At 38.2% G+C, this 16,185-nt stretch overlaps 1 protein-coding gene across 1 annotated transcript; it reads right to left on the bottom strand.

The window, feature by feature from the left end:
- Positions 1-697: 697 nt before the first annotated feature.
- actr5 (actin related protein 5) lies at positions 698-14,080 on the bottom strand. The gene is made up of 9 exons (XM_003220594.4): positions 13,600-14,080; positions 11,360-11,589; positions 10,618-10,787; positions 8,283-8,500; positions 6,828-7,010; positions 5,263-5,385; positions 3,903-4,042; positions 2,584-2,716; positions 698-1,353 (listed from the first exon to the last, which is right to left on the bottom strand). The coding sequence occupies exons 1-9, from the start codon at positions 14,005-14,007 to the stop codon at positions 1,099-1,101; spliced, it is 1,860 nt and encodes a 619-aa protein (XP_003220642.1). The 5' UTR covers positions 14,008-14,080; the 3' UTR covers positions 698-1,098.
- Positions 14,081-16,185: the final 2,105 nt, after the last annotated feature.

Genomic DNA, 16,185 nt, shown 5'->3' with positions numbered 1-16,185 from the left:
GTGATATCCAAGTATACATATATATAGTAGAACTAATGCGGTTTGACATCACTTTACCTGCCATTGCTCAATGCTATAGAATCCTGGGAGCTGTAGTTTGGTTAGCTCCAGCACTCTTTGGGAGAAAAGGCTAAAGATCTTGTAAAACTACAACTCCCAAGATTCCATAGCTGCATTAGTTTGACACCACAGTATAGATGTATCCTCAGATACCACTCATCTCAAACTTCTTTATTTCAAAACCACCTGTGAAATGTTTTCTGACAGGTTCCTGCATTGAATTACAACTTTTAAAATCACTGTATAGATGAGATCCCTTCCTTATGGGATATTCTGGGGGTGGAAAGGCCAAGTATTTTTTTTTCAAATAGATTTGATAGCAGACTATTTTTTAAAATCCACTAACTGGAAATCCCAATTTCATTGAATAGTTGTTCCCTTGCATATTCTTCCATTGGGCAAAGGCTCCCCCTTCTGGACAAACATAGCCACGGGAAAGTGTGTTGAAATGGCCTCTATCACAAATACAAACAAATCATTCAATAATTAATTTAAAGGTGACAAAACCAGAGGGGGAGGGGGAATTGGACCACAACTTCCACAAGCCTCCAGCCTGTAGGGCCAGTGGTCGTGCCTCCTAGATTCTGGAAAGAATTACTTAGGTATGTTGGAAACACAATGTTTTGACACTGAAAGATTAAAAAATCCCAGAGACTTTATTTACATTTTACAATGTTGACTATTAATTTTTTAAAAAAAAAAAATACATTAAGGCAATAGCCTCAAGGAGGCCAATAAGCATTTTCTCTGAAATATTTGTTTTGCTCTTATTTCACCAAAACCTGATGTAGAGCGTATAATTATGCCACGGCAACCACGAACAGGGCATATCAATGTGGAGACTAGACAAGTAATTTTGTTACCATTTCAGAAGATTATGTGTTCTGAAATATCACATATAGCAAGCCCAGCAAGAAATGCTGACGCTAAATTCATGTTCATTTGTGTTGAAAAGCAGCTACTTCACAGCTCTGAGCAACAGTATCTTCCACATGGTTCATTCCTATTTTCAAGTTACATACCCCAGCAACCTGCAGATTATGTCTGCTCAGGATTGCTTGTGACCGTTCCTGGCGCTTTAGTGGATGCTAGTGTTTCAGCTGTTCTTGGAGTCTGCTTTGGAAGACGGATTGGTACATAGACGTTGGAAGCACAGTGCTCCTGAAGGTATTCACCACCTTTCTCTTCATAATCCTTCCTAGTAATCCAGCCTTCTTCTTGGTTCATGTACTCCAAGGCCCAGGCCCGAGCGCCATACCACGCATCCAGGACAGGGTTGGAAGCAAGATGCACCTACATGGCAGCAAGAGAAGAACAGAAGTCTTATTAGGGCCAAAACCAGAATGGCAACCAGGGCAAAAAAATGATATATAGAGCAAACATCTGAAAAACCATTGTCTTTTATGTTAACCTGTTTCTTCATATTCTATTCTTCTTTAAGTGTTACCAACCTTCTGAAGTTATGTAAAGTGATAGTCAATGATAAAGACCTAAATCCATTAATATCAGCTTCAAAGCAATGGGGCTTTGATAGGTCAATACCTATAGATGTTTTATTGATTCAGTGATTTATTTTAATTTAAGACTAACAACTGCATTTAGATTAAAGACTATATCCATTTATCCTGTGGTACTTTTCTTACTGGAGAGCTTCTCCAGAAAAAATGTTTAGTGTCATTATATGCTCAAAATAAATGTTTTGATTTTGTTAAAGATTTAATGAAGCATATTATTATTTATATTTGCTTTGACATTTGAAGTTTATTTTATTAGTTTTGCACACTACGCTCCTTTTGTGCTACTGTTCCTAGGTAGTGGATGCTGGTAAATAGGATAAAAGTATATGTTTAAAACAAATACAATAAAGCAGAAACCCTGGTCCCCTATTTATCATTACAATTAATGATGACAATTGATCTTCCTGGATCAAACCAAAGATCCACATTCTTGAGCATTGAGGTCGACAATGTTCCCATAAACAAGGGCCAAAAAAAAGCAGTAACTTTCCTAAATTGCTCCTTCTCGGTAGATGTATGCAATGGTTGATACTCATCGAGATTACTACAAACTTTTCCTAAGTGATAATAAGGATCAGAACCTCTGTAACAATACTGGAGCAATGTATTAGATGGATGTGTTACCAAGCCTAAAGGATAAAACAAACTGTGGGTTAGCTGCTCACTGCTGATGCATTATTGGTTTTAAATAAATCATTTCTTAAGCCATAGTTTGAGGCTGGTTTGTTGCAAATTATTATTAAAATAGACCACAGGTTTGGGTGACATGAAACTGAAGCACAAGCTTTAAGGTGATTGAGAGAGAATAAAGACAGTTTACAGTTGATCTATCTGATATGTAAGTATCTGTTAATAAATGGCTGAATTCTGCTAGCATATTCAATCAATTATAAAGCTTTCTAACTAACCATTTTGCATGTATGACAATTAATATTTTATTGATACTTGCATGCAGAACATTTAGATAGAATATGCTGCCACTAGTTTGCCAAAATCAATAATACACCTGAAAAGATGACTGGAATGGTCTCATTTCAAGTAGTTCCTTGCAGATTCTTGCTTTCATTCCAGGATACATCACATTGCCACCCGTAAGGAAGACATTCTGGACAAGTTTTTCCTGCTGTTCTTTAGGGTACCTAAAAAATAAAAATAAAAACTACCACGATGTCCAGTTCATAACAGCACCTCGCTAACCTGAAAATAAATCTGTAGAATTTGTTCTATATAAGGAAACATTTAATTCTTCTAATACAATGTGTTAGTGCATGCCAATCATAAGAAAAAGGTGCTCTACAATAATGGTAGGCTTAAACTACATATTTCAATTACTGTATTAAAAATAATAATTCTCATTTGTTTTTTCTATTTATAAAATCCTTCTACAAGTGACCTATTATTTCTTCCATGACTTCACTCAGACATAAAGTTAAAATTGTGTGTTGCACATCATGTGACTGCTTCTGTTTTGCACATACAGCTCTTCTCTCTCCTCCTTTTGAGAAAAGCGAAACAGCATACAGGTCTTAGACCCCTTCTACACAGTTGTATAAAATCCAGATTATCTGCTTTGAACTGGATTATATGGCAGTGTAGACTCAGATAATCCAGTTCAAAGCAGATAATGTGGAAGTATAGAAGGGCCTTTAGGCTTCGACAACAATAGTGTTATGTTTGTATGTAGCCACTGTGTGAATCACATTTTAAAAGAAATGCATGCAGAGGCTTAGTGTGGAAGTAGGTAGGTAAAGGTTTCCCCTGACATTAAGTCCAGTCGTGACCGACTCTGGGGGTTGGTGCTCATTTCCATTTCTAAGCCGAAGAGCCAGCGATGTCCATAGACACCTCCAAGTTCATGTGGCCGGCATGATTGCATGGAGCGCCGTTACCTTCCCGCCAGAGCGGTACCTATTGATCTACTCACATTTGCATGTTTTCGAACTGCTAGGTTGGCAGGAGCTGGGGCTAAGAGCGGGCACTCATTCCGCTCCTGGGATTTGAACCTGGGACCTTTCGGTCTGCAAGTTCAGCAGCTCAGTGCTTTAACACACTGTGCCACCACCAAAGGCCCAGTGTGGAAGTAGTCTCCCTATATTTCTTAATTTTCCCCCTGGTTTTCCATAACCTTATGTACTATGCTCAAGATAGCAGATAAAACACACAACCATACAATGCCCCATGTAACATCTAAATTCATGGTTTCTACAAATTCCTTCAAATGTGATCTATTCTTTTGGATCCTACAGAAGATTCTGAAACTATGCAAATAAATATTGACAGGAGGCTTCCTGTCGTTTTATAAACAATTGGTAATTCAACACAAACCTGTCCAGGACTAACTGCATGGTTTCAGCTATCCCAGCCTGCTCTTCTCCTATCAAGGATGGCTGGAACAGAATTTCAGGAACTCGGATTCTTTCTGTGCCAATGAAGAGCTGATGATATTCTGCCAGGTTAAATACAGGCTGTGAAGATATCAAAAGTTTCAGAAGAAGGCTTCACTACGCTTCAAAACATCTGACATATTTTAGATTTTACTATAAAATGATGGATCAAATTATTCACCGCTCTTTTCCAAAGAAACTTCGCATTTTAAATACTATTCGCTGCCATTTCATATAACTGCAACAGAAGAAAACGTAGTGGTGAAGTCAGACTGTCCACCATTTCATTTTTTCTCTTAAGTGTTTTTTTTAAGTGACCATTCCACACCCTATCATTAAACATTATCAGGATTTTACTTTGGTCTCTTGGGGAACAGAGATTGTGATTTTTAATGTTTCATATTTTGTAGCTTATACAAGAAGACAACAACAAACCATTTCTGAATATTCTTTGCCTAAGAAATTCATGGGACTGCTTTAAGTAGATAGATAGTCTGTTTTTGAAGGCATGTGTATAGTGCATTAGTAATAATCTCTACAAGGCATAATTTGTATCAAACACGATTAACATGACATACAGATACTTTTTTTTCTTTATCCCTTTCAGGGCCATCTCAGCACTTAATGCTTTAGAAATGAAGTGTTCATGTGTAGAAAAACAATATCACTAAATACCAAATGTGCCTAACAAATTGAATAAGGCATCTGCATCTAGAGCTAATGCAGGGAACCTTTTGAACCCAAATGTACTATTTTTTAACCCAAGGGCCACAATACCTCATAGCGAACGTTTTACAGACTATGTGCCAGTTATGGGTGACTCCTCCTGCAAAAGTCTTTTGTATTATGTGTGCATATATTTCTCCATAAATACTCTCAAACACAATAAAGACCATCTCAACCTCCTACTCAGGCAGTTACACTTGGTAAAAAACCACCATTAGGAAGAGTTTTCTTCCCCATTTACTCTCACGTTTCAATAGTTTCCCTTGCAAAATAAGTCACAGAGTTTAACCTTCAATAGAACACCAGGGAGAGTTGCTGGTTAAAGACTGGAGATTCTATTTGCTGCAGCTGAAACATGGAACACTGGTTTCCACCCACGGCCCACAGCAGTGGTCCCAAAATATGGCTCCCAAATGTTGATGTTCCAGTTGCAGACAGCTCAGCCAGCATGGCCAATGATAAGAAATTCTGGGAATGGCAATCCAATAGTATCTGAAGACTGAATGTATGCTTCACAAAGGATGCTTCATACAGATACTTTATGGCCACGAGAATCTGTTCATATAAAGACAAACCTGAACGGTAGTGACTGGCTTTTCTGCTTCAGGTTGTTCTTCAGCAAATAAAGGTTCAAATTCATTCATGCTTTCCACATCTTCTATAGCTTGTTCACCACCCAAAGGATCCAGATCAGGAATCTTAGAAAAGGTAGACCACAGTTATTCCAGTAAACAGGAAATCCACACAAACAAACATGGATATGTCTAAATCTACCTGTGACAAGGATAAATTATCCTTTCCTGTCAGCTGAATATGTGCAGTATTTAGTTCTGAAAAGAGGCAAATATTTTGAAAATTCTCACATTTCCTTGAACCTATGCCTTACTGAGTTGGTTTAAGACAGTATTCTTTCCATTCACTCTAAGAACCATGTAAGCTACATGGTATTAAGTAACATTACTTCTTGGTGGGTTTTTTTTTAAGAAAAAGTGGAATAAAATTAATTTAGGTTTTCAAGATGCCTTCAAAATTTGGTACATTTATAGAATTATCAACATTTTATTCTGTACCTTATTTATGTGATCCTAGAAAATAAATATTTGCTGAACAAAGTTCTGCATTTTGGAAAATTACTACTTTCAGACTGCAGCATTTTTTTTTCAAAATAATTATTATGCCTCCAAAGGACCGCCAAAACCAGGCTGCTAAAATGAAGGAAAGTGTATGACTTCTCAGTTCACTATGGGCTTAAAAGCATCACCATATTAGAATATTATTTACTAAGAGAGGTTTCATACCCAAGGTAAACTCCTTTGCTTAGTGCAGTAATGCTAGGCTTGGGGGGTTTATGCCAAGGATTTCCTTTTGCCAACTCTAAACCAAATGTGCTATTTTCATATTTAGCAACTATGGAAAAAAGAAAGTTTACACAAGTTAAAAATAAAAACTTACATAAGGATAAGTATTTAACATTTCTCTGTATATAATTAAGACTTGTCCTCAGAAAACTCCTGCTGAAAAGATGTAAGGACTTTTAGTGGACAAAATGCTGGACCACACCTCCAGAATCCATTGATTACACTGGTTAGAACTACAGTTTAACAGTATTGCTGTTGGGGATACATCTTTTCCACCTGATTTAAACTCTTAAACATGCCACTAGTTTCCACAAGAGATTTTGAAATAAGCAGGGATTTATTTTTTATATTCGGCAATTAGCATCTATATCTATATATTCCTATTCCTATTTGCACTCTGCATTCTGCGGCTCCTGGATACCAGTAAATCTGCTAGTCTTCAGGCAGGAGGTTCTCTTAGGATCTTTCTCAAAAATTGCATTTTTAACTTCTGAAACCCTCAGGATTCCCGTGGAAATAATGATGTTTTCCAGTTGCCCATTTTGAGCTGCAATCCTATCACCAGTCAACAGCTGATTTTTCTATTTGAGCAAGGATGGCAAAATAGAAGACAAGGCAGGAGGAGTCAGCAGTAGATAAGTCTGTATGCAGTGGTAGGACTACATATTGCATTTACAGAAATAATAAAAAAATATTTTAAAGGACTACATATTGCAAAGTCTAAAAAAACCTCTTTTACTTGTGGTTATGTATTGAAGATAAATTTGACCACACTATCATACCTCTGGCTTGCTATCCACAACATCCACTTCAGCACTAACTTCTGCTTGTAGAATTTTCTGCTTGGTTTGTTCAATGGCTACATTCAGCTTGTGGATATAAGACTGAAGTTCTTCAGCAGAGTCCATGTTCAGTTCCACCAAAGCTTTGTGAAACTGATCCATATGACCATCTTCCAACAGCTCCTGAACACAAAGCATAACAAGTGGTATAAATCTGACAATTTTATCTATACACATGAGTCTTAGATGTAGTTGTTTTTAATAGATATCAAATTATACACACACACACACACACACAAATTATAAATCCAAATTAGGTTTAACTAGAACAGACTGATTCAAAGGAATGTAAATGTCAATGTAATATTCATCTATTAATTCGGTGGGTCTACTCTAGATGGAATTATCAACTGAATTTAAGTCATAGTCAGCTTGTATTAATGTCTATATTTAGTTCAACATCGCATTGTGTTTTTTCACTACCTTTCTTCTTTCCTTTTCTTTCATTTCCTTATACTTTTAGCTCTATAATTTAAAACTTAATAGAAGAAGGGAAACAGGTAATTGTTACCATTATTAGTATTGACCCTAACATATAACTGTTTCCTGTTACATTTTTTGCATTATATTTGTGAAAAATACTGAAGGAAGTCCGATCTGCTACAGAATCACAGCGTTGGACCACAAAGACCATCCTGCCTATCCCCTGCCACGAAGGAATAAATAACATACTAACATATTCCCAAATAAATAAGACACACACATTATTATTTGCTAGAAATCATGAGATATATGTTTCTCCTTCATTGGTGCTATATCCAACAGACCCTACAACACCGAACTTTTCCCAAAGAATGAGGTTTGGTATTTGTGTGCAGTAAAATTCACCTATCCATTCACCTACCCATTTATTTCTCATTCCACATCTCTCCCAAAATAGAACCCAAGTCACTTTACAAAGACTAAAAACAAGATTAATTAAAAATAACAAATATTAACACAAATACGCCATCATCTCATTAAAGCACCACTGACTTTTAAAAAGTATAAAATAATATTTAAAAAGAATAATAATAAAGTTAAAAATACAGCACACACAAGCCATAAAGGGCTCCCTGACATGAATTAGTCAGTAATAGCCTGTTGGAATAAAAAGGTCTTTGTCTATCAGCAAAAGGAAAGCAGAGAAGGAGCCAGCCTAGCCTTCTGTAGAAAGGAATTATCCAGGTTGGGAGAAGCTACTGAGTCTGGTATCCTCGATGTCCCCAACAGACAAACACTTGATGTTGGCAGGAGCAAGAGAAAACCCCTCTCTCGGGCATCTTAGGGCTCTATCAGGATCACATAGGGAAACAGGATTTTCAGACAGTTTGAACTTCGTAATTTTCTCTATAGCTTCGCTTTTTTTTAGACCTCACATACTAGAAGTGCAACTCACACGCTATGCAAAGCTACCTGAACATAAAGTAGCCTGTCCAATCTCTCTTGATCCAGTTGAAGCTTTTCCTCTCGCCGGCGGGCATTCAACTCTTGGAGACGTCGAAGCTGTTGCTGCCTCCTCTCCTGCTTCTCTTCAGAGGTGAAAGTGCTCCCCAGCAGTTTATTTGAAAAAGGCAGCTGCATTTTATGCACATTGTTTTCGTAATATTCTGGCGATCTCCACTTCTGCATCTCTGTTCAAGTGTTTTGAAAGCATAACAATGAGCTTTCCTCCTCTAAGCACTAATGCTTTTGGAAGTATCCACTTAAGTAAATTAAGAGGAAAGCAATCTTGATAAAAAAAATTAATGTTATGCTCTTTGCCCACTATTATCTCTAGTATTTTCTAGACAATCTACCACTGGGAGAATAATTAAGAGCATTTAACAGATGGAGCTGCATCCACTTGCGGATAAGGAGAGATGTTTGCCCCAAAGTAGCTAAGCTATAAATACATAATACAGTAGAGTCTCACTTATCCAACATTCGCTTATCCAACGTTCTGGATTATCCAACACATTTTTGTAGTCAATGTTTTCAATATATCGTGATATTTTGGTGCTAAATTCATAAATACAGTAATTACTACATAGCATTACTGCGTATTGAACTACTTTTTCTGCCAAATTTGTTGTCTAACATGATGTTTTGGTGCTTCATTTGTAAAATCATAACCTAATTTGATGTTTAATAGGCTTTTCCTTAATGCCTCCTTATTATCCAACATATTCGCTTATCCAACATTCTGCCGGCCTGTTTATGTTGGATAAGTGAGACTCTACTGTAGCTATTGGAACACAATATGCCAAATTCTGGTCCAGAGAAAACTCAGAATGCTCCATGCAGAAACTTATAATCAAATAAGGGTACAAAAGGCATGCAGCAATGGAACTTGCTAGTAGTGTGCAGCACAGTAGACAACAGGCCTATGTATTGCCTTCAAAATGATTTCAACATAAACGGTTATTGTCTATTCAGCCTGCTATGTCATGCTGAGCTGGATCAGGACTAAATTAGCTGAGCATACGTCCTACTGATATCTCTATCTTCTATCTATCTATCTTCTATATATATAAATAAAAGAGTGATATAAAAGAGTGATGGAATCACGGCAGCGGACAAAACAACAAACTAAACACCCCACAACCTCGAAAACCGACAGCACAACCCCTCATCCACGCCTCTAGGTTGATACAACAAAAAGAAAAGAAAAATAAAGTCCTCATTAGAGAGAGAGGAATAATTGTTTTTATCAAATTGCTGCCAGTTAGAAGGCTAAGCTCTGCCCACTTGGTCTCCTAGCAACTACTCAGCCCAGGGGACAGGTAGAGTTAGGCCTCACTTAGGCCTATTCCACACTGCCTATAAAATACAGATTATCAGATTTGAACTGGATTATATGGCAGTGTAGACTCAAGGCCCTTCCACACAGCTATATAACCCATTTATAATCTTATATTATCTGCTTTGAACTGGATTATCTTGACTCCACAATGCCATATAATCCACTTCAGTGAGCATTTTATCCAGCTGTGTAGAAGGGGCCTCATATAATCCAGTTCTAAGCAGATAATATAAGATTATAAATATACAGTAGAGTCTCACTTATCCAACATAAATAGGCTGGCAGAACGTTGTATAAGTGTATATGTTGGATAATAAGAAGGGATTCAGGAAAAGCTGATTAAACATCAAATTAGGTAATTATTATACAAATTAAGCACCAAAACATCATGTTATACAACAAATTTGACAGAAAAAGTAGTTCCATGTGCAGTAATGCTATGTAGTAATTATTATATTTACAAATTTACCACCAAAATATCACAATGAATTTAAAACACTGACTACAAAAACATTGACTACTAAAAGGCAGGCTGCGTTGGATAATCCAGAACAGTGGATAAGCGAATATTCGAGAAGTGAGATTCTACTGTAATATGACATAATTACTATGGTAGAATAATATAGAACAATATAATCTTTAAAACCAGGACAGTAGTTGATCCCTTCAGAACTAGATTTACTGCTCTCACTTTCTAATTATGGTTCAGGGGATGCAAAATATGAGATTTAAGTACTTTCTAAAAAATTGTACATGTTTTCACTTGCTTGCGAAATTATGATTCCGTCCTTTTTACAGCTTTATTTTAAGTTATTATATATATGTATATACATATACATTTTAGTTATTTTGTGTATACTCTTTTAACATTATCACATTAAGCAACATATAACAAATGAATAAATAAGTACTGTAGCATGAAATGGAAATTGACGTTTCATGGCAACCTTTGATATCGATACTTACCCTCTTTGTAATCTTCTGCAACATAGCTATGCTCATGGAGTATTTCCTCTACACGGCTTAGAGTGATGGCAGCAAAATGCCCAGGATATTTTAGCTGAAGGAGACGCTGAAGGTACATAGTAGCCTGGCATCCTCCCAGATTTATACGCTTACAGTTTCTAGCATCCAACCTACCAAACCATAGTAAAGAAGAAAAATAGGAAAGAGTAGTTTAATGGGGGTCTTCACATCCGAGATTTCAAGGAGGATGTATCATCAAGGTTTCAGGACAACACTGATGGTGTTTACCTTTTATATCCAATTGGGCACACAAGAGCTTCCTAAGATGAAGACAAAAGCAACCTGGACAACTATGAATGAATGTGTAATACAGTTAGCCATTCCAATTGTCCTTACATGTCTTTTGTCACTGACAAGGTTTAGCCACCTTACTCCTTCTGCTCGTAACTAACTGCTTGGCATCCCTTTTTTGTCCCTCATTCTCTTACCTCACACTGTGACTCCTTCTTCTTACTACTACTCCCAGAAGCCTCAATTTGCTTAGCTACTAAACTTTGATAATCAGCAATAATATTAAAAGTCACTGAGGATCCGGGAAAACCCACTGAGATATATCATCCATCAAAATGTCCAAAATTTATTGTCCCAGGTCCACAACAGAAGCCAAAATAAAAAGTAAGGATGCCTATATTCAATAGTATATAAAGCACTCTATAAATCTTGTAATAAACACCAAGCTTACCTGCCATCTAATATTGGTAAAATGTGTGTGCATTGATATCCGGAGGAAATTATGAGACCACTGCAGGGCCAGCCCTGTCTTTTGTTGTGATAGAAGCTGTACAGACTGTCCACACCATAAGAAACCTTTGGGACTTGGTAACATTCAAAAAGCAGCTCTGACATCATTTGTCTTGAATACAGGGGGTTGCAGACAGCTTCTGTTATCACAATTGGATGGTCAACACAGCCCTATAAAGAAGGTAAAGAATGAGGCAAAGTTTAGAGTTTAGATATCAAAATATTTGTGTAAAATCTTATGAAAACAGAGCCAAGATGATGCTCATAATAGAGAATAATGTTGTTACTGACACCTGCATTCTCTAAAGTAAAGTTTTTGGTATGTGAATAGGGAATATTATTACTCTGTTTTGGGAAGTATATTGGTCCTCCACAAGGATTTGACTTTTGTAGTTCACAGATTTGATTGAAATGCTATCTAGGAATCTCAAGGTCCACTAGTGTGACTCATCATTAACAACAATACCATAATAATAAATGTCAGCCTTTTCTGAGATCATCCCCTCAATAATAGTAATAATAAGGTACTTAGCCTTTAAGATTTTTCACCACACTATTAATAGTAACAACAATAACAATAAATGCCAGCCTTTGTTCAGATTGGCCCCCTCAATAATAATAGTACTTTGCCTTTGCTCAGACATTTTCCCCAATAATGATAATAACAATTACAACATATCTTTGCTAAAAAAAATTCTTTCAGTAATAATTATTATCATCATAATAATATATGCCTTGGCTGAGATCGTCCCCCTCAATAATAATATACTTGGTCTCTGCAAAGATCTTTCACCCCAAAAATGGTGATGATGATGACGATGATGTATACCAGCCTGAATAATAATAATAATAATAATAATAATAATAAAAAATAAGGTACTTGGGTCTTTGCTGATCTTTCAATCCAACAATAATGATGGTGATGATGCCAGCCTTCGCTGAGATCGTCCCCCTCAACAATAATAGTAATAATAACACAATACTTAGTCTTTGCTAAGACCTTTCACTCCAATGATGATGATGATGTTTCACCCCAATAATAATGATGATGATGTATGCCAGCCTTTGCTGAGATTAAAGGTAAAGGTTTCCCCTGACGTTAAGTCCAGTCATCTCTGACTCTGGGGTTTGGTGCTCATGTCCATTTCTAAGCCGAAGAGCCGGCGTTGTCTGTAGACACCTCCAAGGTCATGTGGTCAGCATGACTGCATGGAGCGCTGTTACCTTCCTGCCAGAGCGGTACCTATTGATCTACTCACAGTGGCATGTTTTTGAACTGCTAGGTTGGCAGAAGCTGGAGCTAACAGCAGGCGCTCACTCCGCTCCCAGGATTTGAACCTGGGACCTTTTGGTCTGCAAGTTCAGCAGCTCAGTGCTTTAACACACTTCGCCACCGGGGCTCTGAGATCATCCCCCTCAATAATAATAATAATAATAATAATAATAATAAGGTACAGTAGAGTCTCACTTATCCAACATAAACGGGCCGGCAGAATGTTGGATAAGCGAATATGTTGGATAATAAGGAGGCATTAAGGAAAAGCCTATTAAACATCAAATTAAGTTATGAAGCACCAAAACATCATGTCAGACAACAAATTTGGCAGAAAAAGTAGTTCAATACGCAGTAATACTATGTAGTAATTACTGTATGTATGAATTTAGCACCAAAGTATCACGATATATTGAAAACATTGACTACAAAAATGCATTGGATAATCCAGAATGTTGGATAAGTGAGTGTTGGATGAGTGAGACTCTACTGTACTAAGCCTTTGTTAAGAGCTTTCACCCTAATAATAATAATAATAATAATGTATGCCAGCCTTTGCTGAGATCATTCCTTTCAATAATAATAGTAATAATTACTACATAGCCTTTGCCAAGCCCTTTCACCCCAACTAGAAGAATTATGATGATGATGTATACCAGCTTCAATAATAATTAATAATAATAATTAATAATAATAATAATAAGGTACATGGTCTTCGCTATGATATTTCACCCCAACAATGATGATGATGATGATGATGTATGCCGGCCTTTGCTGAGATCGTCCCTCTCAATAATATTAAGGTACTTGGCCTTTGCCAACACCTTTCCCCCCAACAATAATGATGGTGATGACGATGTGTGCCAGCCCCCTCAATAACAGTAGGAGTGCTGATAGCCGGGGCTGACCTGGGCGGCGAGGCCGAGGCCTAGGCGTTGGAGGCCGTGGTCGAGGAGCAGCTCCTGCAGCTCCATCTGGACGGGGACGTTGCGGTCGAAGGGCGAGCGGAGGAGCCAGCGGAGGGGCTCGGGGCTGCCCAGGTCGTTGCCCACCTGCGTCTCGGGCCCGGCGCCGCCACCTCGCGCGCCCCGGCTCCGCGCCACCAGCGAGCGGAAGCGCAGCAAGGGCTCAGCGGGCACCGTGGGATCCGCGCAGGCCCAGCCCAGGCGCAGCTGGTAGGAGCCGTTGTCCAGCACCAGCGGGGCCGGGGCCGGGGAGCGTGCGCACGGGGGGAACTCCAGCGCCGGGTCCGGCTCCCAGCGGGCGTCCCGGAAGGCGAACACCCCGCCATCCCCGCCGCCACCGGCCTCCTCCATCGTGCCGTGCCCCCGCTTTTGCGGCTCGGCCGGATGCCGAGAGCCGCGCTCCAAAGGACCGCCCTCACAAACGGCGCTGCTGAGCAGGCAGCTTTCAACTGGTCGGCCTCCAACTCCCAGAAGCCCTCGCCAGCTTCTTCAATGGTCAGGAATTCTGGGAGTTGGAGGCCCCAAAATCTGGAGGGCCGCAGTTTCATCCATACCCGCAAACTTCGGCTTTCTTGCGTTTTGGACTTCAGCTCCCACAATTCCTAACAGCCTACCTGTTGGCTTACATCTTCATCGTTATCATCATCATCATCATCATCATTTTTAGGGTGAAAGGTCTTTGCAAAGGCAAAGTATCATATTATTATTATTATTATTATTAGGGTGAAAGGTCTTAGCAAAGGCAAAGTACCTTATTATTTTATTGTATGACACAGCAAACAAGATAGATATGCTGGATTTCGTATTATTATTATTATTAGGGTGAAACGTCTTAGCAATGTTTATTATTATTATTATTATTATTATTAGGGTGAAAGGACTTAGTAAAGGCAAAGTACCTTATCCTCACAACCCCTGAGGATGCCTGTCATATATGTGGGCGAAACGTCAGGAGAGAATACTTCTGGAACATGGCCATACAGCCCGAAAAACATACAACAACCCTACCTTATTATTATTATTATTATTATTATTATTATTATTATTATTATTATTAGGGTGAAAGGTCTTAGCAAAGGCAAAGTACCTTTTATTATTATTATTATTATTATACTGACACAAATACACAGTATGACACAGCAAACTAGATGTATATGCTGGATTTCGTATCACTAAATCACAAGTTGAACACTTCCCAAGTGTTTAGGACTGTTTGATGTATTTTTGAATGATGAGTGCAGATCCCAGTAAGGTGACCTTTTGCAGTTGACAGATCCTGATTTTGTCAATGTTTATTGTTTACAAATGAGATCTTTTGGCACGGCACCCAGTGTGCCGATCACCACTGGAACCACCTATACTGGTTTATGCAAGAGCCTTGGCAGTTGTTGTTGTTGCTGTTGTTGTTGTTATTGAGGGATGATGCAAAGGCTGTCATATATTATTATTCAAATTTTTATTTTTATTATTATTGGGATGAAAGATCTTCGCAAAGGTTAAGTACCTTATTATTATTATTATTATTATTATTATTATTATTATTGGGATGATCTCAGCGAAGGCTGGCATACGTCGTCGTCGTCATCATCATTAATGGGGTGAAAAGTCTTAGCAAAGGCTAAGTATCTTATAATTACTATTATTATTGAGGGAGGCGTTCTCAACAAAGGCTGACCTACAACATCACTGGCGGGAGTTGGAAGTCCAAAACACCTGGAGGGCCAAAGTTTCCCATACCTGGGCTAGAATGAATGCAGTTAGACTCCTTTCACTGCCAGGGCTTAATGCTATGGAATCATGAAAACAAGTAACAAAATTTATAAATAGAAAGTAAATGAAACATGAATGCATAAATAGGTTTACAAGGGTGTTAGCCTTCTTTGCCAAAAAAAACCAAAAAACAACCCAATAAAATCCAGGATTCCGTTACACTGAGTTAGGGCAGTTCGAACTGAATTAATTCCACAACGTGGATGCACTCCTCATCCAAACTTTTAAAACCTGAGCCAGACTAGGAAAGCGCACAAGGACTGAGACCAGAAGCTACAAGGCATAATATGCTTATATGCATTTCCACAATTTTTAGATGTTTTAAGTGTTTAAGCCACAATTCCAACAGCCTACCAGGAGTTGAAGTCCAAAACACCCGGAGGGCCAAAGTTTGCCCATGCTCTGGTTTAAAACATTTGTGTTGAGAGTTGATGAGCCCACCCACTCCTGCCCTTATGTTAAAATCCTACATTTCTCAGTGGTTTTCTATTTACTACAAAATTTGTAGAATAACAATGCCTTTCCTGGCTGCATCCACACGGTAGAATTCATGTAGTTCATGTGGCTGGTCCACATGGCATTTAACTGCCATGGCTCAATGCTATGGAATCCTAGGATTTGTAGTTTTGTGGTTTTCATTCTATTTTTATTCTGTTTTTAATTATTTATTCATTAGATTGGTAGCCCACCTTTCTCCCAAATGAAACTCAATGTTTGTCAAGACCCAGGCTACGGAGCACCAATAACCATGCGCAGAGG

Source organism: Anolis carolinensis, chromosome 4 (assembly GCF_035594765.1).
Source record: "Anolis carolinensis isolate JA03-04 chromosome 4, rAnoCar3.1.pri, whole genome shotgun sequence".
In the NCBI taxonomy this organism is placed as follows: domain Eukaryota; kingdom Metazoa; phylum Chordata; class Lepidosauria; order Squamata; family Dactyloidae; genus Anolis; species Anolis carolinensis.
This window is presented reverse-complemented; position numbering and strand designations above follow the sequence as displayed.

What these genes read in the sequence shown, in the direction of transcription:
- actr5 (XM_003220594.4), bottom strand. Translation starts at nt 14,007, where the DNA reads ATGGAGGAGGCCGGTGGCGGCGGGGATGGCGGGGTGTTCGCCTTCCGG. An exon ending in TGCAGAAGATTACAAAGAGG is followed by an intron (nt 8,501 to 10,617) that starts GTAAGTATCGAT and finishes ACACTTGAACAG; the next exon opens with AGATGCAGAAGTGGAGATCG. An exon ending in ACAGGCTACTTTATGTTCAG is followed by an intron (nt 7,011 to 8,282) that starts GTAGCTTTGCAT and finishes CTTTGTGTTCAG; the next exon opens with GAGCTGTTGGAAGATGGTCA.